The sequence below is a fragment of the Motacilla alba genome, chromosome 2 (genome assembly GCF_015832195.1).
Source record: "Motacilla alba alba isolate MOTALB_02 chromosome 2, Motacilla_alba_V1.0_pri, whole genome shotgun sequence".
NCBI lineage: Eukaryota > Metazoa > Chordata > Aves > Passeriformes > Motacillidae > Motacilla > Motacilla alba.
The window spans coordinates 133,380,191-133,404,146 of record NC_052017.1 but is presented as its reverse complement, the minus strand read 5'-3'; the positions used below and the strand labels follow the sequence as shown (position 1 = coordinate 133,404,146).

Here is a 23,956-nt window from a genome sequence, read left to right as displayed (position 1 = left end):
TCAGTCACTCTCATCAGGATCTCTAACCCAAGTGCTGCATTTCCAAAAGAACAAGACCCTTGCCAACAAACTGGAAATTCAGCAGTCCCAGGGAGGGGTGACTAAAGGAGCTGTTACTTTCCCACTATTTCCAGAACAGGTCTGTGTCACGCTGTTTACATCATGCATCATTCATCTGCTGTGATGAAATGTAACCCTATGTTTTAAAAAAAGACTTCTGCAACAGTGAGGATACTCTATCTTTGTGAGAAGCCTGTCACATATTTTCCATAGGCATCAACTGCTCCTGCTTCTATTTAAATCTGTGTGGCCCTCTTCAGAGGGCATTATTCACTTTAGGAAGCCCATTCAGAAGGTGCTGAGCAGAAGAAGGGGAGAAGCCAGAGAAGGATGGCAGCAGACAGCAGCATGGCTCCCGAAGAAAAGCCGAGCACTGCTCCTGTGAAAAGGGCTGTCCACAAGATCCGGATGGCCAGCCAGGTCTTCAGCTTGGCACGAGGCTGGCAGCAGTGGGCATCTGACCACCATGTAAAGCAAGAGCAAGAGCCCTCTGGATGGGTCCCCGCTGCAGAGAACTCATCAGTTCAGCCTGTACAAGAATGTTCCTTTGAAAAATGGCAAATTCCATCTGTCAAGAGGGACCAAGAAAAAGATGATGAAAAATCCTCAGCAAAGGATTCGGCGACAATAAGCGATGCTGAAAAAAAATCAAGGGAATCAGATGAAGACCCCAGAATGTTCAGCATTAAAAGCAAAGAGGTGACCAAAACAGTTGTCAGCAAAGCCTATGAACGAGGAGGCGATGTCAGCCTCCTCAGTGAAAGGTACGAGAACAACAACAGCAGTTCTGAGATGACCAAACTCAAAGAAGAATCAAGTGCTATTGACAAAATTCTTAGCAACAAATTATCCTCAACCATAAGGAGGAAGTGTTCAAATGTGGTATCAGAGCTGACCAAGGGCTGGGAGAAGATGGAAGATGAGGACAAAGATGGGGCCAAGAGAGAGCTGCTGCTGAAGTGTCGTGATGACAGCCTGGATGCCCAGGACAGTGGCTATGGGGAAGCAGAGGACAAGCTCGAGCAGGAAGACAACGACCGGGAGGTGACAGCTGTGAGGATTAAACGGCCTGTCCCATCTCTGTAAGTAAAGCGTCTTCATTACATCAACACAAATGGCAGAGGGGCACAGCTTTCCATAAGGAAAATGGGAAGGGGCGGGGGGTGGATAGTAGGAAGTGGTCAAAGATAAACTATTATTCTTGATTTAGAAGAAATTAATCAAAATTCAGGAGACCTTTCACTTATCACTCTGTGCTTAAGTAGTTAATAACATTGGACTATGTATCTGATACAAAAAGTCAGGAAGTTATATTTGGGAGATGTTAATTATATTTAATTTTCACACTGGATGTACCAGTTCATCAAAATAACAACTTACTTCTTAATACTTCAGTCCACATTTCAGAATCACAACTTTAACCTCAAGGGCCTTCAGCCACTCATTTATTTCAGCAAATGTTCTCTAAATCAATATATTTCACAAGTAATATTTCCAAATACTTATTCATTATTTTGCTTAGTATTAATTGTAAATACTCTCTGGAGCAATTTGAAGAGAATGTCCCAAATTAATGTTGCAGGAATTACTTCCACATACTCCTTACCAAAAGTTGGATTCACAAGCTTCTTTGGAAGCTTTCCATGAATTTGGAATTCATCAATTCAAAGAAAGGAAAATTCCACAGTATCTTGGACCCCAAGTTCACACCATATCCCAATTTCATTTTCAGAAATTAAAAACTGGATCAGCAGTGATGATGAAAAACTGATGAAAATGCCAAAACAGACTTTGTGATCCCTGTGCAGACAGGGAGGCAGGCAGTGTCATGGTCACTGTTTTGGTTTTCCACCTCAGTATTGATGAGCATTATCATGAGTTATGACTGTGACTAACACAGTTATGGATTTCAACCATGCAGTACCCTTAAGCACAGCTATCTGAACACACACCTCCAGAGCTATTTGAACTATTCAAATGGAATTAGAATCATGCTTTGCTGTGCAGCTGAGCAGTCATCTCCTGTAATAAGAAAATGGTTAACAGCTCAAGTGAAAAAAGCTCCCCAGTAATCTAGGGCTGGAAAGTTTTTGGTACCTGCTTTTGGCAAGGACCTAGTGCACCATCCTTTCACAGAAGTTATGACCTCAAACCAAAGATTCCAAATATACAGTGGAGAAAAGATACATTTGCAGCACTTATCTGTAAAAACCTTCAATTCAAACAAATTTTTTTAGTTTCAAATGTTATAGTAGAAACAGACCAACTATCTAGCTTCTGTTAAACTTTTCTTATGCTTTCCTCGTATGTCTAATTTTAGTGCTGCTACCGTGAAAAAAGATTGATTTACTGTGGTCTAAATTATTGAAATAACACCCTCTGTGTTACTTACAACTCTTTCTTCCACTGAAATGGAACACAGAACTAATTTTCCGCACTTACAGTGCTGCTATCAGGACTGAACTTTTTTAACTATTTATTTTTTAAAATTTATTTTACAGCCTCAGAATATAATATTTCAGCCTGCTACCTTTATGAACCTTTCAATGTGGTTTAATCTTCTTCAAAAAGGCCATAAGTACACAGAGCATTTCCTCTTCACCTTCCAGGAAAAAAGCATCAGTACAAGTATTTTATTTTCCTCACATCAGCACCTTCATTATTTCCAGTTTCACTGCTTACTGGAATAAGGTTGCTTCCTTAGTAGAGGGCTTCTTGACTCCTACTGGCATAAGAGACTCTTCTGAACTCTTTTGTTCATGCTTAGAAGAAAAAAGGATGCATCAGAAGGGATAGGAAACTCAAAACATTAAAATGGGATTCATCCCTTTCCTCTGCAGACAGAAACAGGGCAAATATGCAACATGGACACTATTTGCCTAGAAGGTCAGAATGCATTTAGGATGGTCATTCTGGTTAACATGTTAACTTAGTTGATTGTTGCATGTCAAGCACTTCTTAGAGTGGGGAGAAGTTCAAAACTTTCACTTTGGGTGCACAATCCTATGCATAGGTGCAGTAGAAACATGAAAAAAATGCTTCTATGTGTACACAATTCATGTTTCAAACCTGTCATTAAGCTAAACAATGGCAAAAACAGTACTTCAGCAACTAGAAATGGTTAAATTACAAGCTGCATTAAAAAGGTAGGTTTCTTCAAGCCCACGTGAGACACGATAAAAGCAAAAGGATAGATAAGATGGTTTTCTCAACCACTGAGAAGATGATTTGGATGAGGAAAGCAATAATAATCTGCTAGAAAGGAAAACTAGTTTCAGTAGAAAAAGGAGGGAATACATTCTAGACCATTAAAGTAAGAAAGACTGCACAGCCTCCTGCTGTCTCAGTTCCCCTGTCCTCTCCACTCAATCTGGGGAACTGAAGCTCTAGGGCTTTCTCAGTGGTCTTAGCCGCTGGAGACAAGGGCAGGCAACTGGCTGTGGCTGAGGAATAAGCCCTCCATGATGACAGCTACTCATAAACTCCACTGAGACTGATGGCATCACTTTCTTCAAGGCAATTTTGATTCACTTAGGATTTTTTTCCCCCTGCCTTAACTGATAGCTTCCACATGGAGAGCTAGTGAAGCAATCTGAACTTCAGCTGGACTTCAGACTCTACTGGCACCGGGTTTCTGTGACTTTTGAGATAGCCATAGGCTTCAGGAGAAAAATTCCTTTGCGTAGCCAAACCCTGTGCCCACAGTTCCTCTGGACAATTAAGGGACAATTCAGGCAAAGGGACAAAGGATCACAGCTCTCCCTTTCTCTGTATGACAATAGCTTATTTAGAGGAGGGTCTGGTTTATTGCCAGGAAACCAAATTTTCTAGATTTACCCCACTAGAATATTTTAATGCTTTCCTGCCAAGACCTACCTGTTAGTCATTTACACAAAATTATAGGTACAGATGCGCTACCTACTCTCAGGATGCTCTTTAGTCACACCACAGAAGAAAGGTGCACTTGGCAACTCACTGTGCTCAGTTCTTCTGATGGTTTTTCACCAAATTGTATTTTGGAGCTTTTTGAACACAGTTCCTCAGTACAGCTAAGCCAATCTTAGGGCAACTCCACAGTTAATAAAGTAGTGCAGCTCTCCTAGTTCTTTTTCTATCCCTGGCACTTGGTGCTTGCAATTCTTACCCTAGTACAGCCCTGCCCAATACTGGCATTTTTCTGGTGCATCGATCTGAACTAGGGACATCTCTATGACTCCTATTATCTATTTCAACCAGCTTAGAAGAAAACAAAGGAATGTTCAAACAGTGGGGGGAACAGAATTTTCTGCAACTTTGTAACCCTGTGTACTGTTTGCTAAGTGCATTTTGATTTTCTGGCGTTAATATTCAGCTGACATTACTGGGGAGGTTGCAGAGCAGCCTTTTGGGGAGTAAAAATATTAGAAAATAAATTACTTTGGCACAGTCACAGCACAGCATAGTCCCAACTGATTTCAGTACATATACGTTGACAGGACGTGGACAGCACAATGACTAGCTCAGACTATCTATAGCTCCCCCACAACATGTGACATTGGCCACAAGAGGCTAGAGTGTCTGTCTGGAGTAATTCAGAACTATTACACTCATAAAAAAAGGAAAAAAAAAAATCTCTGAAGGTCTTTCCTTATCCTTTATCCTTGACACTTTCAGGCTTCTACCCTACCCGATGGGAATGTGAATTTTGGACTTCAATATTTGTTCAGAACCCTACTCAAAATACAGAAGCATAGACAGAGCTACGACACTCAATTCAGTTTTTGTTGTTGCTATAATCACTGACATCTATTACAGAGGACAGATTTTTCTAGGCACTACCTTCTAGTTTTCAGCCAGGTCATATACCTACAGCAATCAGCATTCTCTAACCTCAGGGCAGGCACACTTCAGGCTTGGCCAAGCAGGCAGGAATGGGGAACCAAAGGTACAGAAAGTGCAGGTGATCAGCAACATACTGTTTTGTTCCCTTATAGAAATAAGTCATTCTGGGACAAAGTTTGTGAAAACAGGCTCAGATCAGGGCTGGAAGGTGGTCATGTAGACAGGATAAAGCAGTGGTCATGGAACTTGCCTTTGTGTGCAAACTGACCGTGGAGGAACAGCCCCCAGAGAACTAATTTAGAAGTGGTGAACTCGTGCCACCTGGTGGATTCCAGCTTGCCCCTAAACCACAGAACCCAGTTACAGCAGAGATCAATAAACAGCAGAACTGTATCAGGAAAGAAGGAGATGCAAAGCTCAGGTGTGTTTCCGTGTCTTTCAGCGCCAACCGGCTGAGCGAGGAGGCGCGGAGCAACGCGCGCAGGAAATGCAGCGCTGTGCACAGCCTCAAGGACAGGTGGCAGGAATGGGCCGACCAGCACATCATAACGCAGAAGCTGAACCCCTTCAGCGAGGAGTTTGACCACGAGCTGGCCATGTCCACGCGCCTGCACAAAGGAGATGAAGGGTATGGCCACCCAAAGGAAGGCACCAAAACTGCCGAGAGAGCCAAGAGAGCTGAGGCCCACATCCACCGGGAGATCAGGGACATGTGCTTCATCATTGAATCCATGGCCAAGCCACGGCCCGATGGCAAGATCCAAGTCACTTTTGGGGAACTCTTCGACAGATATGTTCGTATTTCAGATAAGGTTGTTGGGATTCTGATGAGAGCCAGGAAACATGGGCTGGTGGACTTTGAAGGAGAAATGTTATGGCAAGGAAGAGATGATAATGTCATCATTACTTTATTAAAATAAGTTAGGCTATAACTAGAACAACTTTTGGAAAACTTTTCTCCTCTTCTCCCTTGCCATTAGCATTTGCACATTTTTAACATAAGATTCCCCTGTTCATCACATAGAAAAGTGTATTTTTTGAAATATGTATTTTATAACTAGTGCATGAAAACCCAAACAGACTTCATTTTCTACCAGAAGTGCTTTCAGGACAATTAAGTTAATTACTACATTAAAAATAAGGAGAAAAAGATATATGGAATATAAGCAGCTAATGATAAAAGCCCATGGCAATATAAATAGCTACAGGACTATGAAACATGCCAGATCAGAAACTGAATGACAAAATAAACTCAGACAAAGTTTTTGATCTGAAAAATGCTCTTGTGCACGCACTTTCTAATTAATTGATTTAAATACAAGTAAAATTACCTTAATACAGAATCAAAGATACATTTGTTTTCTTTACAAGCACAATATGTAACTATTACTGCAGTATTCTCTTGTTGATGCAACTGTTGACATAGCTTTCTCTTCTATATCACATAAACAATTCTTTTTATAAATGGGGTTTTATATATTTATTGTATTTGTATAACCATTTTTTAGATTGTTTCATATTTAAACTTATGGAGGTTGGAATGTAATGAATAAAAATGTTTTGATTAGATAGCTACCTAAAAAATACCTTCCATGTAATGGTGTGCAATGTCTTATCTGATTATCTAGGCTGATACTGTTCTTATAAATACAGGGAAAAATAATATGTAATATATAAAAACTAGCCAGGTACTTGTACTTTTGTATACAGCAAAAAATTACTAACATCATTATCTTCCATTGAAATGTACCTCTGTGAAAAAAGAAACAGCATTCATAACATTGAGGAAAATGTAGTTCCACATAACACAGAAAAACTAACCTAATTTTACAGTACTTGCCATTCCAATGTCACTATAATAACGTATTTCAGTCCAGGTGATGCTGGAGAGGACTAAGTACTAATGAACTAATAGTTTTAGGATGTAAAATTGTATTATTCATAAATCTGAGATCTCTGTAAGGTCTCTGTTACTTGCTGGATTAGAAAGATCAGTTTCTCTACCACTATTAGCTATCCTGGTAAAATGTGTGTGCTTCACAGGAAAAGCATTTGTTTCAGAGCAGATGCCTGGGCAAGTAATGAAAAAGAAGTGGTTCCCCCCCCCCCCCCCCCCCCCCCTTTAATATTCTTTCAAACTGAAAGAACAAAATCTCTTCTTACAGAAGTAGAGGTGTATTAACATCTTGTCTCTGACAAAACAAATATTGCTGTCTTATTATGAGTACAGTTTGAAGCTTCAATATATAAATAAACCAAATATTTTATAACTTAATAATACAAGAACTGACTACTACATCTATTCCAAATCTATGTAAATCATGAATACTTTAGGCATAGTTATATTATATGACTCTACAGAAGAAAAAATTGTAAGATGGAATCAATGGAGCTTATTTAATATTTTCTTGAGACCTCTTAGACTACTGAAGCTGACCTACAAAACTGATGTCTTAGTGTAATACTTACATATAATAATTTTTACCTTATTCTTTACATCTTTATATAATGACCTTTTATAGCTGCCTAAATTGTCCTGATAAAATTTTGCCATCAAAGGAATACACGAGCTATAAGTAAAACCCTTAATTATTTCTTGGGTTATTCTCCCACACACTAGGAAACAAATACTTGTGCATATTCAGTGAAGTAAAACGTCAGTAAGTTGCTTCAAAATATAAGCACACATATATTCTCCTTTTCATAGGCTGTTAGAATATTTCCTCTGAAGGTTTCTCTGTCCAAAGCACCAGAGAAAGATTTCAGAGTACATGACAAAAGACCTTATACAGAACACCTGTACAAAAAATAAACACTAAAGGCATGTAAGTGTTAAGTGAATTAAGCTCACCGATTGGTAGCTCACTGCAGGTAACTTAAGCCTCCTATTCAGTCATCCCAGTGTTAAAATCTATGCAAAATAAATCAAACCCCCGATGTTTTCCTATTCTTCCCCTCAAACTACTTTATTTCCAATCAGATGAGAAAACCATGTGACATAACTAGGATTTTTGTTCATACCACCCTCCACTATTTACCTTTGAGTAGGCAGTATCCTGCAAAGCAAAGCAAGCAGTATCATGCAAAATTTCTGAAAATAATTTACCATTTTTGTCAAAAATAAATATTAAATGTTGATACAAGTAATGCTGTTTGGAAGCATTCCATGTAGGTTATAAGCTTTATAGTATTTTTTACATTAAGTTGTGTGACAAATTTGTCCACGGTGTGGGAGATAATACATTTGACCTCACTAAAAAACAAAAACAAATGTACTCTCTGAATTACCCACCCTAACTCTCCTACTATACTGTGTTACATTCCTGTGAAACTAGCACAACCTCTGCCAAATTTAAATATTCTAAGCAGAGAGATGATAAAGGTCAAAACATGATTGATTAAAGCAGTCTCTAAATTTTTATTTAAGAGCTGCTTTCCTAGTTCTGACTTGCTTTGAAAATAAAACCTTGAACCTTTGAGACAATGAGCAACTCTCAGCTACTCTCATGGTAGTGTATAGTTGCACATTATTTTCTTAAATACTGTATTGACTCCCAAAATATTTTACTTGAAACACAGCTCCTGCACTCTCCTATCTGAAGTTAATGCTATTTTTGCACATCCTTGGTAGTGAAAAAATTCTATCTTCTTCTGTAGCAACTTGCATACATCCTTCATATTCTAATACAAAGTTTAAGTGACAACATGAAACTTGTATCAGAATAAATAAATTTGACTTTTACACCTTTGTATTTTTCAAAGTCTTACCACAAGTGGCTTGAAGCGAGTGGAAGGTTCATTGGACGTGTACTCCACCTAGCAGAAAACAGCTCCCTCCTCCACAGCAATAATTCCTTCTTTACAAATGTTTCTGTACAAGCAAGGTTCAGTAATACAGCTCATTTTTAAAACAGAGGAAGGCTATTGAAATAAAATGAGCTGTAGTGAAGAGCATACTATTCATGGTGATATGTTGAATCATCGCTCATCACAGAACAGATACTGGCAGGCTCTCCTCCCACAGCCATTTCAACTGCTATGTACACACTGCACTGCCCCAACATCTCAACTGAAGCCACTGCCGACACCTCAGGGCACAAAGCAGTTTAGCATTCAACAGCATGTGTACTGTTAGCAGTGTAATTATCACAAGAGAAAAACTATGATTACAAAGCTTGTAAGGTAAGCAGGAGAGCAGAAAGCAGGGCTGGCACGGGCGCATCTGCAGTGAGACAGCCAGCAGGACTGGCTTGCACATACTACACCAAGTGTACACCACTCCCTCAGCTGGACAATTCCTCTCTCTGCTCCAGAAGCACAGTGTAGCTCTCTATCATTACAGCAGCATGTACTCTTCAAGGGGAAAAAGAGGAGTTTTGTTCCCTTAATTGAGCTCCAAACTGCAATGACAACAGTAAAATAGCCTGCTGACCTGTGTTCTTTTACGAAGGGAGAACATCAGTGAGATTTAAGATTCAAATACTGAATGAAGAATAAAAGATTATTTTATTTGAAGTTGAAGGAATAGTCAGTGTTCTTACTCATCTTCCAAGAGCAAATTTTATGCAGACATTCTAACTCCTGTACAAAAAAATGCAATGTAAACAGGTGAGCAGGAAGATGCAAGGACAAGCCCTATGTCATCAATTATGACCTTTTTGCAGATTACACAAAAACAGTAACTAACACAGATAGGTTTTAGAGCCAAAAGGTGTTAAATTAAGAATCCCATGTTTGGATCCCAGGTACCCAAAAAAAACATCAAGTTACTCAGTGAATCCATCTAAGTACTGGATGCTGAGACACGCTCCTCTAGCAGCCAACTCCAGATAATGGGTCTCATAAGCCTTTAGGGAATGTCAAACTTTCAATGCTTTACAATGACAGAAACAAACCTTTCCAGGGAAGATGGAAAGGAGTTGTACTGCAGAAAAAGGATAATGAATTGAAGGCACAAGGGACATCAAGACTGTACTTTTATGTGTGTCATACAGAAATTGACTACACACCTGTGATGATAAAATTCATGGTCCTGCCCAAATAGACATGTACTACTTTCTGTACATCCCTTACACAGTCAGTTGCTTCACCAAGTATTGCCACAGTCACTTATGCTTTAAATCAAATGTCCTATTTCTTTACTAATTTAGTATTTCACAAGCATGACTGCTAATGTACTGCTTACTAAATGCTAGTAAGCATTGATTTCCACTTTTTTGCTTCCTATTTGCTTTTCCAAGACTGGTCCAATACTTGGCAACATTCCCTAATGAAGATTTTTGTGTGCTTTCATTTAATTATTCAAAGCATAATTATTTATAGAATTCTTCACATCAACCTCTAAAAAACTAATATATGCTTTATTTGCAATATGAGCTCAGGATAGAGATTATGCAGTTGAATTAACGGTTTTGTCAGCAAGGATGATCACAGACTTTTCTTTTTCCCCTCTCCTTCTTCAAAATGGTCGAAGACAATGTCTTTCATTCCCACCTCTTTCCATGGAGCTTTAAAAAGCCCCAGAAATGCCAAAAAAGATGAGAAAAATGCATCTTATACATTCAGTTGTTAAACGAACAACAAAAAACAGCATAAACATAAACTCGACCTTCTAAATAAACTCCAACTCAAGTTTATTTTTACATATATTTAGATTTATTTGCTATACATCACTGTGAGCTTATAGTACTTGAAATCCATTACAGGATTTTTTTTTGTTGTAATAATCAATTGTAACTCCACAAAGACAATAATACTGCTGTGGAAGACTAAAGGGGAGAAAAGCCATTTCAATTTATTTACAGTTCCTTATTTTGTAAACATTTACTCTACACATTGTACTAAGTTCTAAGAAGGATAAAGAGATATACATAGAGACAGGAAACAAAGCCCTGTTTTTCTATTCATATTGAGCATTAGCATATTATAGATGAAACATCTGCCCTTTCTCGTTACCATAGCAGTAAGCTGTCTTCAAATAAGTTTTTTTTTAACTTTCCAGAAATGTAAATATTTTGAAATATACAACTACATCTACGTAAGCCAACCCATTTGGCTTTTATTCCATTTCTAGAATAATTTAAAGTGCTATAAGCAACCCGTCAATCAACACTTTTCTATAATAACAAAACTACTTTAAACATTAATTTACAAGATAATATACAACGTTTGTCTGAAATAGCTGAAATTTCAGCACAAAGTCAGTCACTGTCACACTTAACAGCAATTTTTTTGTTCTTTTTTGTTTTGTTTTTTTTTGCAGAACATAGAATAAAAGCTTCGAAACAAACAGTTTTGTTGAGCTGTTATTGCCACAATGGCTTATCAAGTTTTCTACAAAAGTGGACAAGAGCTACTGGAACTGTATTCTAGCCTGTCATTTATTTTTTGAGGTCACATGACAGTAAGTTTGCATATTCCACAAGTCTACTGAATTACAATATTGTCTACCTATGATACATGATGTCATTTTAATCAGAGCTGGTGCTAATTGTAAATTTACAACATAGACCCACTCAAAAACATCACAAGTTTTTTTTTTCTTTGGACAGGAATAAGCTATATTCTTGGAGCTGATGTGCTACACGGCTACAACAGTATAACAGTATATATCTGACACTTTATGTTGAAGAATGATGCATCTGTTTCTGTACTTTTAATGCCCTACTATAGCTACAAATTGTTCATTGAGTTTTGCTTGCTTTAGCCTTTTAGTTTTTTGGAACTATCATATTCTTACATTCTCTTGCTATTTCCTAAGTCTTTGCCACTTAGCTCAATATTGTCAGTATTTGTCCCAAACCTGCGGATCATTAACAGCATGTGCAAAACACTCTTTAAATACAATCAGCATGCAGCTACAACACATATTAACTGACTTTTTTCTACACATGAACAAGAAACAAGACAAGTGGCACTGTTGACTTTGGATATCTTCTAACTTCACCACGTGTGCACTGGGATGCATTTAGAAGGAATGCTCAGCTTCTCATCCATTTGTGGCACCACTTAAATATCTCATCATTGGTCTGCACCAATGTCTGCAGTGCTGCTGCCAAATACCCACACGCAGCTTTCTTAGAGGTTCACAGAGGGCAACTTCATTCATAGACATAATTTGTATACAAAAATAATAAGCTATATTCAATGAAGCAGCCCCCTAGCAGGATTGCAGGAAAGGTGTGTGTGGGAAACCTGGGAGGCAACTGTAATATGGATAAGAAAATTTTGCAGGCCACAAGGCTCAAAGTAACTAATGTTAATTTTTAGTCCACAAGGTCAATATCTTGTAAAAGAGTCCATAGCTTAGAAAAAGTATGATAGTATATTACAGATGCAAGAGCATGAAAACCATCTGTTATTTAAAAATAATAACTAATGGCCACACTGAAAAATTATTAAAAAAAAAAAACCAAGACAGATAAGTAAAATACATTATATTGCTCCTAGGGATTTTTAAGCTGCACTGATTCATGTCAGGTTTGGGACAATAACCTGTAGAAATAGTGAGATACTTATTCAAAAGCCCATATTTCTATATCTTGAATAGTGAAGTCTTCTCGCTTAGAAAGTGTGTGATTCCCAAATGTTTTACATGAATGACTTCTTCCATGGTAGAGATCACCATCAAGCCAAAGAGCAAACTCTCCTCTGCAAGACAGACAATGTATTAAAGCAAAAGACTGAGAGACCAAGCATTAAATTCATCAATGTATTTTGCATTCAAAATTTAGAAATGAGAAGGAATTAAAGGATTAACTTTTAACACAAGTGCCTCATGACTGTTAATAAATTTACACTACAAGAATTTTATTTCTTTTTACTATTTATTAATAATTTGAAAATATCCCTTTTGCAAATATTCTGAAATAAGCTAACTAGAATTCCTTGGTTTTCAGCCTCTTCCATTTTTATTAAAGAGATGACATAACATCACTTTAATATCTAAAGAGAATGCAAGTAACAAATAAGGAAAACATTCTAGAAGCATATGCACCTGCATGGGCAGGAAAAAAACAGGACATGACAATGTATGATTTCTGGAGACCTTGGCATGTTTTGGGGTGGCTCAGTTTCAATCCAGGCCTCTTTTAGTTACACATAATTCTCACATTTACATCCTTCCACGATCATATCTTGTGTCCATTCTGAATACAGGAAGACACACATGCAAGTCAAGCATGGAAGGCATCATAACCTTGCAGGGCTGAAACTTTATGCCACACTATGGGGAAGACAAATCTCCTGTTTAAGTTTTGTCAGCACTGGAAGGTAAACACCTGACATACTAAAGTTTCTTGGCTAGTAAATGTTGAGTCCTGAGCTACCAAACTGAAGTAAATTTCAATTTTTCTTTTCAAAGGTGTCCAGACAAATATTTTTAACAGATTCTAACTGTAACTTACCCTCCTCCACCAAAAGCAAGAGAGTCCATGTCTCCTTTAATGAAGAACATGTTGTCTCCTGTCCATTTAAAAACCTAAGGAAAAAAAAAAAAAACCCAACAAAAAACCAGACTAGCAAGTAAAAATATCTGAACTTTTCATTTTGGCAGAAGGGAAACCAACTATCAGTAAAGACAGACTATGGGTGTGTAGAGGCCAGTTTAATGAAGTTGACACAAAAAATTCAGGAAACAGCTGCAGACAAAAATTCTCTGACATTTTATGCTAATTAAAGTAAGGCCATTCCAAACCAGGTGGTTTTTGAGCACCAAAACTCCTACACAATGAAAAATAGCAAGGAAATATGCTTAGATTAGATGATATGCCCCTATAAAGGATGTAGTTTGTGAATTTTCAGACATACACCTGGAAGAATTTAAACAGTAGAAAAATCTTCAGTACAATTAAAGAGTCAGGTTGAATGTGTTCTTCAGCATGCAAGCACTACCAATTCACTGTGCACTTAAAGATTCCACAAAAAACTAGGGTGATAACTTTTTTGGGCCATCTTGTAATATTTTTCAGTTAGATTTAATCCTTAAGGATTTTAAGATCATGGACTTGGGGAGGTGGTGTGGAAGGGAGCAAAAGCATACAAAGTCATTACTACTTACCTCAAAATCTGGAGAAAAAGTGAACATAAAGGTCTCCCCAGTGCCATAAAAGCCATCGCTTACTTTAAATGGTTCAGATGCTAGTGCACCAAAAACCTGTAGCAAAAATACATCAGAGCAAGAAAAACTTCAGAGAAACAACACAGAATCCAAGATTCTCTAATGATACTAAGTGATAAATGAGGTTGTACATAATGTCAATTTGAAATTCACTCTATGAATTTCACTCTACTGCAGTTCTGAGTGCACTGAGATATGGTCTTTGCACATGCAAACTCTAAAAAGCAGGACAGATGAGACACTTTTTCCTTTTTTGTTATTTCAAGCATCTGGGTCAACAGACTAGACTTCAGAAAACTGGCTGTTAACTTTTCTTTGTCAAACATTTTGTAACCTTAGACTGTACTTAGTATGTGCAGGTAAGTGAACTTACATAGAGTGTTTTTTAGCATAAAAATCCATACTGAATTCAAATACAGTTTCATCAATAAATATAACAAAATGGGCTGGTGAAATACATAATATTCCATATTTAAATAACTACATTAATATTTTCCAGCAATGGGAACCCTCACAATTATTTCTTAGTCCTCAAACTATTAGAGTCTCTGTATCCTAACTTCTTTTAAGGGCTCAAGTCCTTCATTGAATAACCTGCAGCAGTTCTGGTAGCTAAGCCACATTCAGGTAGTGATGATATGACTTACACCAGATAAATATCCCTATTAGGGCTGATACCATATCTAGTAAATAAATATAAGTAAAAAAGATAAAATTAAATGCAAGATTTCGTTCGCAACAGATATTCCTTGACAAGAATTAACCTTCAGTTAAAGTATCAAACAGAGTTTTGTCAAACCTAAACTATCTCAGTTCAGCCTCTATACAGGTGTAAACTTTACACACAACACTTACTCCACTGTTTGTCTTGGATCCTCTCAAAGATGTTATCTGTATATCCAGTATTTAGGATCATTTAGGATCTTCTCTGAACCAGAATCTTAGAAAACAGGCAGTGATCTTGGAGTGTAAGGTATGAATAACAACCTGGTATCTTAAAATACATTTTGGAGGGCTTATAGACTATTTATCTTAGCATAATACTAGTGAAATATTCCTGGAGACATTCTCCTATAAAGTACTTAAGAGGTTTTTTTCAGTCATGAAAAGCAGTTTTCAAGGGCAATCTGCCAGGAAGATACAAGACATTAGAAATAAAATAACCTCTTTCAAAAAATTCAATAGCTTCACAAATAAAATGAATTACCCAGACTAATTATCAAAGAGCATAGCTAGTTACCATTGTCTTATGTTTCATGATTGTAGATCCTTGCATGAAGAGGAGAAAGACTCTGTGCTTAATTTCCATATGTTTTGAACAGAAAAATGGTGCACAATAATTTTCTGCTGTCAAATGCAGACATTTTTCATTAATAACATAAGACAGACCTACTGAAAACACCATCCCACTACACTGGTGAAGAACTGAGCATGTAAAACTCATCTGAACCACTCCTTCTGACCATGCTGCTCACTGAATAGACATGGATTTCCCCCACTCTCTTGTGGAGTTCAGTGACTACTTGATCCAGAATTCCAAGGCATGCTTTCATACATATTCCTAGGCATAAGGCTGTAAGCTGAAATTCAGCAAGATTTGTTTCACACACACACAAGAAAAACAAAAAAAACCCCCCAAAAACAACAACAACAACAACAAAAAGACGGATCTATGAGCTCCATGTTTTCACAGGGCAACCATGACACTTTTTGAGCATTCAAGCCAAGATGGTCATACACAGAAAGTAAAGTGAATTCCTTCAGCAACAGACAATACTACACAGTGGTGGCAAGACAGCCCCTCCAGAAAAAGGACATTTTTTTCTGGGACAGATCAGGTACTAGGAAGCAGGTATATCTTGCTAATTTATCCCGAGAAGCTAATAAGTGAATTAGAGAAGTCATCAAAGTACATTTATGAGACTGATGAGTCTGCTGAGACATCTCAGGTCTATTCAATTGACTTTGTCTTCAAGATCAAAAGGTAAATGAAGAAAATATTTTCTAAAGAACTTCTGGGAAAGAGTCCACTACTAGCAGAGAGTTAGAAGGGATTTCTCTTTTTAAGGGACCCCTGGGGTAGGAAACAATAAAAAAAATCAGTTTGTGACTTGAATAGAAAAGATAGCCTTCATTTACTGTTTTCAGACCCCCTGAATGAGACCATGCTTCCTGAGAATAAAAACTGTGGTTACCAAACTGGGAGAGGTAAGTGAACTGAATGCAACTGATTTTATAGAGGTTCTGTCAATTTTTCATGACAGCAGTAACATGCTTCAACAAGCAAACACAGAAGTTGCAGAAGAAGAATCAAGAAGCTTCATACTGCCTGCAGTGTTCATTTGTTACAAGATTATTCAAGAGAGGAGGTTTGCTATTCAAATAGTGAGATGTGAGCCACTTTCTAAATTCATAACTCAGTCAAAGAAAAACTGAGCACAACTACAGAGACTCAAAGAACAAGTTAATAATGTAACAAAGGTAGTACAGCTCTTGAAAGATGTTGGCTGCAGCCACAGAATATACCAAGAAGTACTAGCCACAGCGAATAGTATTCCAATTCAACAAGACCTTCCAGCATCAGAAAGTTTTAGAGACTGTATTTCTCATGCTTTAAGTGCATAAAAAATTAAAATTATATTGATTAATTGGATATTACCAGACTCTTGCACTACAACAGCTAACTTGTGTCACTAAAGTATTTCCTAGACATGTAGGGGAAGATTGCATAAGAGTAAAACATATTTCTAAGGAGAAAATATGCTTGATACACAACATTTTAACTTGCTTGATACACATAATTTTATCTCCCATGACGGATTGAAGCATTAGCTATTCCTTTATACTCCTCAAACATTTTTCTTGATGGGTCCTCTACTGCCACACAAATATTTTCCTACCTGTCCATCGCTGTCTTTGATCACCAACAGCACAGGTGTGTCTAATCCCATCATTGTCCGATACAAGGTCTTCAAGCTCATGCCATGCTTTGCAGTACTGTAGACAAGAGTCCATGGATAGCCAATGGTCCGTGGTGGAAGAGACTTTGTGAGCTATTAACAAAAAATTACAACCCTATATTTAATATATATCTTATATTTAAGAATGTATTACACATAAATGAAAGCAGATTATGTTCTGCTCAACCATTTTTACATGGCCTTAAAACCTAAGAACTAAATCTGAAGTTTCACATGTATATTTTCTACTTTTGGTTACTCAAGCAGTTTTCTTTTCCAACCTCTACTAGTGACCTGCAGAAGAATGATTCATCAACTAAAGAACATGTGTTTGTTATCCATATAATTGTTCTTGCATAACAATATTACACGTCCCACCAATATCTTAGTATTGAGTAAGTAGATCATTCGAGTCAGCAGGTAAAAAGCTCAAGGGTAAATGCTGCTTGTTGCTCTTTTCTTGTGCTTTTTAATCCAAAACTTCAATTAACACATTTGTAATGAAATCCCTTTGGACTGGATAGCAAGAACTTCTGCGTTTTCACTGATGTTTTCAAGAAAGAATGGAAGTAGGGCAAAGACAGACAAGAGTCTGTCCGAATACATGGTGTATTCAAAGTCAGGATTTTAAAAAAAGCAGTATTTTAGCTATGAATCGTGCTCTGCTTCGACACTTAGACACACATGTGTCTGTGGCACCAGATGGGATCCACCCCAGGAAACAGAGCAGGCAGATAGGCTCACTGAGCCACTTCCCACCATCTACCAGTATTCCAGGATAACTGGGGATGTCCTGGTTAGCAAATGCATGTCCATTTACAAGATGGGCTGTAGAAAGGATCCCAGGAAGTACAGGCCTGTCAGTCTGACCTCAATGCCTGAGAAGGTCACCTTGAGTACCATCACTCAGCACATGCAGGAAAACCAGGGGATCAGGCTCAGCCAGGGTGGGTTCATAAGAACTTAGTACTTGGCAAATGTGATTTTCCTCTATGACAAGGTGACCTGCTTGGTGGATGAACCTGTGAATATGTCTACCTGGACTTCAGTAAAGCCTTTGACACCACTTCCCACAGCACTCTCCTGGAGAAACGGGCTGCTCATGGCTTGGACAACTGCACTGTTTGCTGGGTAAAAAACCAGCTGGATGATCAGGCCCTGAGAGTGGTGGTGAATGGAGTTAAATCCACTTTGTGGCCAGTCACTTGTGGTGTTCCCCAGGGCTCAGTACTGGGGCCAGTCCTGTTTAATATCTTTACTAATGAACTGGATCAGAGGATGAAGTGCACCCTCAGTCTGTTTGCAGACTGCAGCAACCTGGGCAAAAGTGTTGATCTGCTGGATGGTATGTAGGCTCTGCAGAGGGATCAGGACAGGCTGGGCTGATGGGCCACTGCAACAGTACGAGGTTCAATAAGGCTAAGTGCCAGCTCCTGCAAAAGTCCATGCAGCACTACAGGCTGGGAGAAGAGCAGCTGGAAAGAGGAAAAGCACCTAAGGGTGCTGCTTGACAGACAGCTGTGCATGAGATACCGGGTGCTCAGGTGGCCAAGAATGGAATCATGACTTGCCCCCCTGTGAGCACTGAGCTCTGGTGAAGCACTGGTGAAGCCACACCTTCACTGAGCACTGGTGAAGCCACACCTTGAGTACTGTGTGCTGTTCTGGGCCCCTCACTAAAAGAAAAAGATTGAAATGTTGTCATGTGTTCAAAGAAGGGCAGTGAAGCTGTGTCTGGAGAGGACTGAGGGAGCTGGGATTGTTAAGCCTGGGGAAAAGGAGGCTCAGAGGGACCTCATCACTCTCTACAACTACCTGAAAGTAGGTTGTAACAGTCAGTCTTTTCTCTTTTTCTTTTCTCCCAAAACAGGACAGGAGAAAAAGTCCTCAAGTTGAGCCACTGGAAGCCTGGATTGGATATTAGGCAAAAGTTCTTCAGTGAATGGGCTGTCAAGCATTGGAACAGGGTATCCAGGGAAGTGGCTGAGTTACCATCCCTGTCAAAAATATTTAAAGAAGGCATAAGCCATGGCACTTAGGGAAAGGGTTTAGTGGTGGACTTGGCAGTGCTGAGGTAACAGTTGGACTCACTGTTCTTAGCCATCATTTCTAATATACAGTTTATTTCTTCTATTTAATATCACACAAAGTCTTCTAACTGGTGTGTTTTACACTACAGTCATAGCATTTGTGACACATTAATGTCCAAGAGTAAAAAATGATATATCTAAGTCCATACCTTTTCAATTTGTTCTGGCTGTAGTAATTCACTTGGATCACTAAGATTTGGCCGGAATGCTTCAGGCTCCAGGTCTGTTTTGATATTTGTTGCCTGTTTTGAATTGGTATCTTCTCTTGTTGTTATCTACAAAAAGAACAGCAAGTAAATAAGCATATGCCACCCTATTAGTAGACAAGGTAAAATTTCACAGGGTTGAAATCATGCAGTTATAAATTATGCAAGTCCTTCCAAAGTTTCAAAATCCAACAGATTTGATCTGACAGATTTCCACTGTTTCTGATAGCAATCTGGTACACAACTATACAACAATAACTTACACGGACACCTACTCAGAAGAAAGCTACGGTTTTATGCTAAAACAACAGTTCTCAGACACAGATGAAAAGTTTCAAATGCTTTTCAGATGATAGCTTAAAAAGTTCTTGCATTTTAATAATGACATAGCAGTCTAAGTGCAATTAAAAAAAAAAACAACAAAAAACAGCCAGAAAGGAAAGGAATTTAAACTTCAACACAGACATTTCTCAGCAGCTTCTGACTCAATACTCTAAAAGAGTACTTAAGAATTTTTTCAGATATGCAGTAGACTCTGCAAAGACTGCTGCCATATATTTTGAGCAAACCATTTGAATGGAGCCTTAGGAACAGTGCTGCTCCATAAGCTGATCTGCTGGAGTACTTATGGGAATCAAAGAAGAAAGAATTGAGACGCTGGGGTGGGAAAGCAGTAATAATACTTAAGTTGCATAGTGAGCACTGAGGTCTGGCAAAGGTGCACTATGCAGGGTCCTGCAGTAATTTAAAATACCTGACCTACGTATCTACCCTATTGAGTGGAGATGGCAGAGGCCACAAAATTCCTCATAAGATGTAGCTCTCAACAGCTTCTTACCCCAGTCAACATTCACTGGCACTTCCAAGTTAAAGTGCCATGTCTCGATAACTAGAATAGCTGCGATCCAAACTGTTTTATATATATAAATTCAGCTGCAGGGATATTTAAAACTTTCTAGGAACAGTGAAATCCGACAGAGGAGTAGGACAAAGTGAGGAAGTTAGTAAGATAAGCCACTGCAGCAAGACTTACTAATATGTTGAGAGAACAAAAATCTTAACAAGATTAAGCGCATCTGAAAAATTTATCAGCCTAAACCAAGTTTCACTGAAAGCCAGACAGTCCAAATTAAAACCTGAATCCTGAAAATTTCAAGAAAATATCTGCCAAATCCAGTTTGTCACATCCCTCATACTTTAAACATACAGGACACAACTGCAATATTTCACAGTATCACCATGGTAAACTTTGCCAACCTTTTGTGAGCTTCCTTAGTTAAAAAAAAGGCAAATCAAAGAAAACTCCGAAATACAGCTAGGAATATTTAAAGACATACACCTGAGCCAAAAAAAAAGGACACCCCTTTCATCTCCCTCAAAAACAACAAAAAAAGTTCCTATCACAAACTCTTGTTATTTAAAAATTGGCTTAAAAATTCAACATATCAAAGTATATTAAAATAGTAACTCAATTACAGTATTAATTCCAAACCCAAGAAAAGGTGTGCTTAAACTGAGTATCAAGCAAGAAAAAAGTTGAAGCTTTCCTTTTTTCAATGGAAGGTAACAAGAGCCTTCCAATGCAGACTAAGCACTAATTTCCATATCAAAATAAAAAATATAATTATCCATATAGTTTTATGTAGGAAAAGATGACCTGCATGCTGCTTTACAGAGTGCTATCTCAAAAACATTATTTCATAGTCCAAGTATTTTACACTTCAAATGCCTGTCATCCATCATATTACTGCATCAGCTCGAGAGAAGTTCAGCATTGTCCAACAGTAGAGCAGAAAGATTTTTCCCCTTGTCATTCTTTAATTCTCAATTAAGACCACCATGCAAAACATGAATAATTTGGATTCAAGTGGTGGGGCGAACAGAGTTTTTTGGTTTAGAGTTTTTGGGGATTGGGGTATTTTTTGATTGATTTTTTTCCTTTTTTATTATTATTATTAAAGTAAAGCACTTTTCTTCTAGGAAGAACACTGCTTTGTAGAAGCAATCATAGAGTGTCTGTTCAAAAGAATCTGAGAGAAAGCACTCTAACTTCAAAATCTGCAGATTTGTTTCCCACCAAAGCTGGACACAGTAAACTAAGCTACAGTCAGATTTCAGGGATTTCAATGATTGGTAAAATGGCACACAGTCTACACCACATTTGAGAGCACAACTCTCAAATGGCCTCAGAGCAGAGTTTATAGGCTGCAGCCTATCACATCAGATTTTTCTAGTCAGCATAAACCTTGAGTTTGGGCATATCAGGTGAAAGGTATTTGGAAAGAGCTTCTATACTCCCAGAACATTAACATAGGGATTCTCCACCACGACTTGCAAACAACAGAATAGTTCTGTTCTCAAGTGGGAATTTTTTTTTTTTTTGCAAGATTTTTGCCTTTCCTATAACAGTGGAGCTTTTGGGTTCAAGGTTCATGCTCATTATTGATCTATGTAGTTGTACTACTTACAAAACATTTTAAAGCAATTAATTTTGTATTATTAAACAAACAGAAATATCAGAGCTAAGAAAATATTTGCTTGTTAATATGTAAAAAAGCCAAGGTCAAGGAAATAAAGCACAGAAAAAAATTTCACATTTTCAGCAGCCAGGTACTGGAGAAAAACAAGATACTTGATGCTTCTAAGGAAATCTAAGCTATGCTTTCCATCAGTAAGGCATGTATAATGTGCACAGCAGCTAACAATTCTATAACTCTCAAAAAACTATGGAACACCTAAAGAGAATGCAAATATCAGTTTCAATCCATAGCCACAGACCTTCAAAAATCCAAACTGATTTCAAAGTACTGTTTTGTGTGTATGTGTATGACCTTTGCCATGTTGAACTGCCTCAGTTACCTGCTTTTGTAATGGGAAAAATACTTACCTATTTCACAGAAGTTGTGAAGCTTCATACTTGCCATGTACTGTGAGATTCTTGATGAAAGATTTCTATATAAAATTAAACACCCATGCAACAAGGTTTTGATTCTTCACCTGTTTTGCATTCTTTTTAGGGAAGCTTCTAACACAACACACCAGTCTAAAGTAGAAGTTAAAACACAACACTGCAAGTCAAGCAGCACTGAAAACAAATTTTCAAATTCTAACAGAAAATTCCTGTGTGAAAAAGGTGGAAGTAGTAATTCCAACATAAAATTACTGATTCCATCATAGAAATGCACAATTAAATACATCCATACAAAGGAATTTTCTGCTGGGTCCTTGTAGTGCTGTAGACAAGACAAACCCACTGAGTGCAGGAATTGCCCTGATCCAAGACACTACAAAGAAAGATGTTTTAGTATCTGGAGATGGGGTTCAAACTACTGAAGAGGGCACCTGGAGACGTCTGCAGAGTGTGCGCAGTTCTTCGCTATTTAGAGCATCGATCCTGCGGTGATACTCAGCCACTGACACTACCTGAATATGGAGACAGGAAGACAATAATTCCACTGACAGTTGAAGAAAAGTAAAAAGGTATGAAAGAAAAAAACTGGAGGAGAGTAATGAAGGGAAAATGCGCAATGACAACAAACAAACAAGAAGGGCCAAAAGATGTTTGTTTCTGCAAGGACAGTGCACATGTAGGTGATTTTAGACATATGAGTAAACACAGCAAGATTAAAAAATAAACACTAAGGGCACTAGCAGTCACATATCTCACTGATCTAGGATGAATAAAGAACTGATATAGGAGTGCATAAAGTTTCCAGTATCAGGATGCTAAATGAAAAGTCAATCTGAGTTACATGCCTTAACCCAAACTCTTCAGCCCAAGGTCCTCTCAAACATTCTTTACACTCAGATTAATGAACCTTGTGAACCTGGTTTGCTTTCCTAGATGAAGACTAGAAGCAAATCTCAGGCTTCTCAGTAAGCTCTAACTCTTGTGTCTGGCAGTGAAGATAAAGACAACATAGCAAGACTACAGTTTAATAACATCCCAATACCACCCAACAATTTCTTTATCCTGGACTTTCTATTCCCCTCCAAAGCTTCTGGAGTTGCTCATCTGTCAATACATTCACTTCAAATGGCATCTCCACTTTGGCAGGAGGTGTACAGCCAGAAAGTCTTAAGTCAGAAAGCTCTAGAACATGCTGCTCTGGTGCAACAAGCTGGCTAAAGGACTACAACAGTCATTTTGATGTAACTAGAGCAAATAATGTGATTTTGAGAACAACTCAAAATCATCATTGGTATGAAAGCATCTTTAAACAGCTGGTGAAGAGATTAAATGGATGTCCCATGTAGTAAGAGCATATTAAAAACTTCTAGAGCCTACCACAGTGCAAAGGAAGACAACCACAAGTCCAGCAGCTCCCCATCTACCTGTCCCTACTACAAGGAGTTTGGCCAGATACTCGCCACTGTCCTGAGTACAGAGCCCACAGTCATGCATGACTGGCTCTTGAGCAGCGATGGTTCACTCTACCCCATGCAACTGCAAGGCAAGGAAAAAGGAATACTTGTGACATCCAGCTTTATTACTGAATAATCTGTCATTACTAGCACTCAATTTATCTCCATTATTTTTCTATTGTTCTCTCAAAACAGATAACAAATATTGTTGCAAATTGTATTGGCTTGTGCATTCTCAGAGTCAAATAGCTACATGTAAAGCTTTAGCAGTATTCCACTCAAGCATGTGATAGTGTAGTTTTATCTTTTTATTTGCTATGACACTTCATTGCAAAT

The 23,956-nt window shown here is 38.0% G+C and overlaps 2 protein-coding genes across 13 annotated transcripts in view; one reads left to right on the top strand and one right to left on the bottom strand.

Annotated features, from left to right (window-relative positions):
- The first annotated feature begins 315 nt into the window (after positions 1-315).
- Positions 316-8,024, top strand: ABRA (actin binding Rho activating protein). The gene is made up of 2 exons (XM_038127452.1): positions 316-1,142; positions 5,324-8,024. The coding sequence occupies exons 1-2, from the start codon at positions 391-393 to the stop codon at positions 5,799-5,801; spliced, it is 1,230 nt and encodes a 409-aa protein (XP_037983380.1). The 5' UTR covers positions 316-390; the 3' UTR covers positions 5,802-8,024.
- Positions 8,025-10,513: 2,489 nt separating this feature from the next.
- Positions 10,514-23,956, bottom strand: part of OXR1 (oxidation resistance 1) — a 259,358-nt gene continuing 245,915 nt past the window's right edge. For 9 of the 12 annotated variants that reach the window (XM_038127446.1, XM_038127438.1, XM_038127442.1 and 6 more), the window contains 6 exons: positions 22,598-22,678; positions 19,199-19,324; positions 16,900-17,052; positions 13,940-14,035; positions 13,287-13,360; positions 10,514-12,531 (listed from right to left, as the gene is read on the bottom strand). In XM_038127446.1, the coding sequence (XP_037983374.1) occupies positions 12,396-12,531; positions 13,287-13,360; positions 13,940-14,035; positions 16,900-17,052; positions 19,199-19,324; positions 22,598-22,678 (666 nt within the window). In that variant the 3' untranslated portion in view covers positions 10,514-12,395. The remainder of the gene's footprint in view (positions 12,532-13,286; positions 13,361-13,939; positions 14,036-16,899; positions 17,053-19,198; positions 19,325-22,597; positions 22,679-23,956) is intronic. The other 3 variants (XM_038127444.1, XM_038127450.1, XM_038127449.1) reach the window with 1 other exon arrangement.

What these genes read in the sequence shown, in the direction of transcription:
- ABRA (XM_038127452.1), top strand. Translation starts at nt 391, where the DNA reads ATGGCAGCAGACAGCAGCATGGCTCCCGAAGAAAAGCCGAGCACTGCT. An exon ending in AAACGGCCTGTCCCATCTCT is followed by an intron (nt 1,143 to 5,323) that starts GTAAGTAAAGCG and finishes CGTGTCTTTCAG; the next exon opens with CGCCAACCGGCTGAGCGAGG.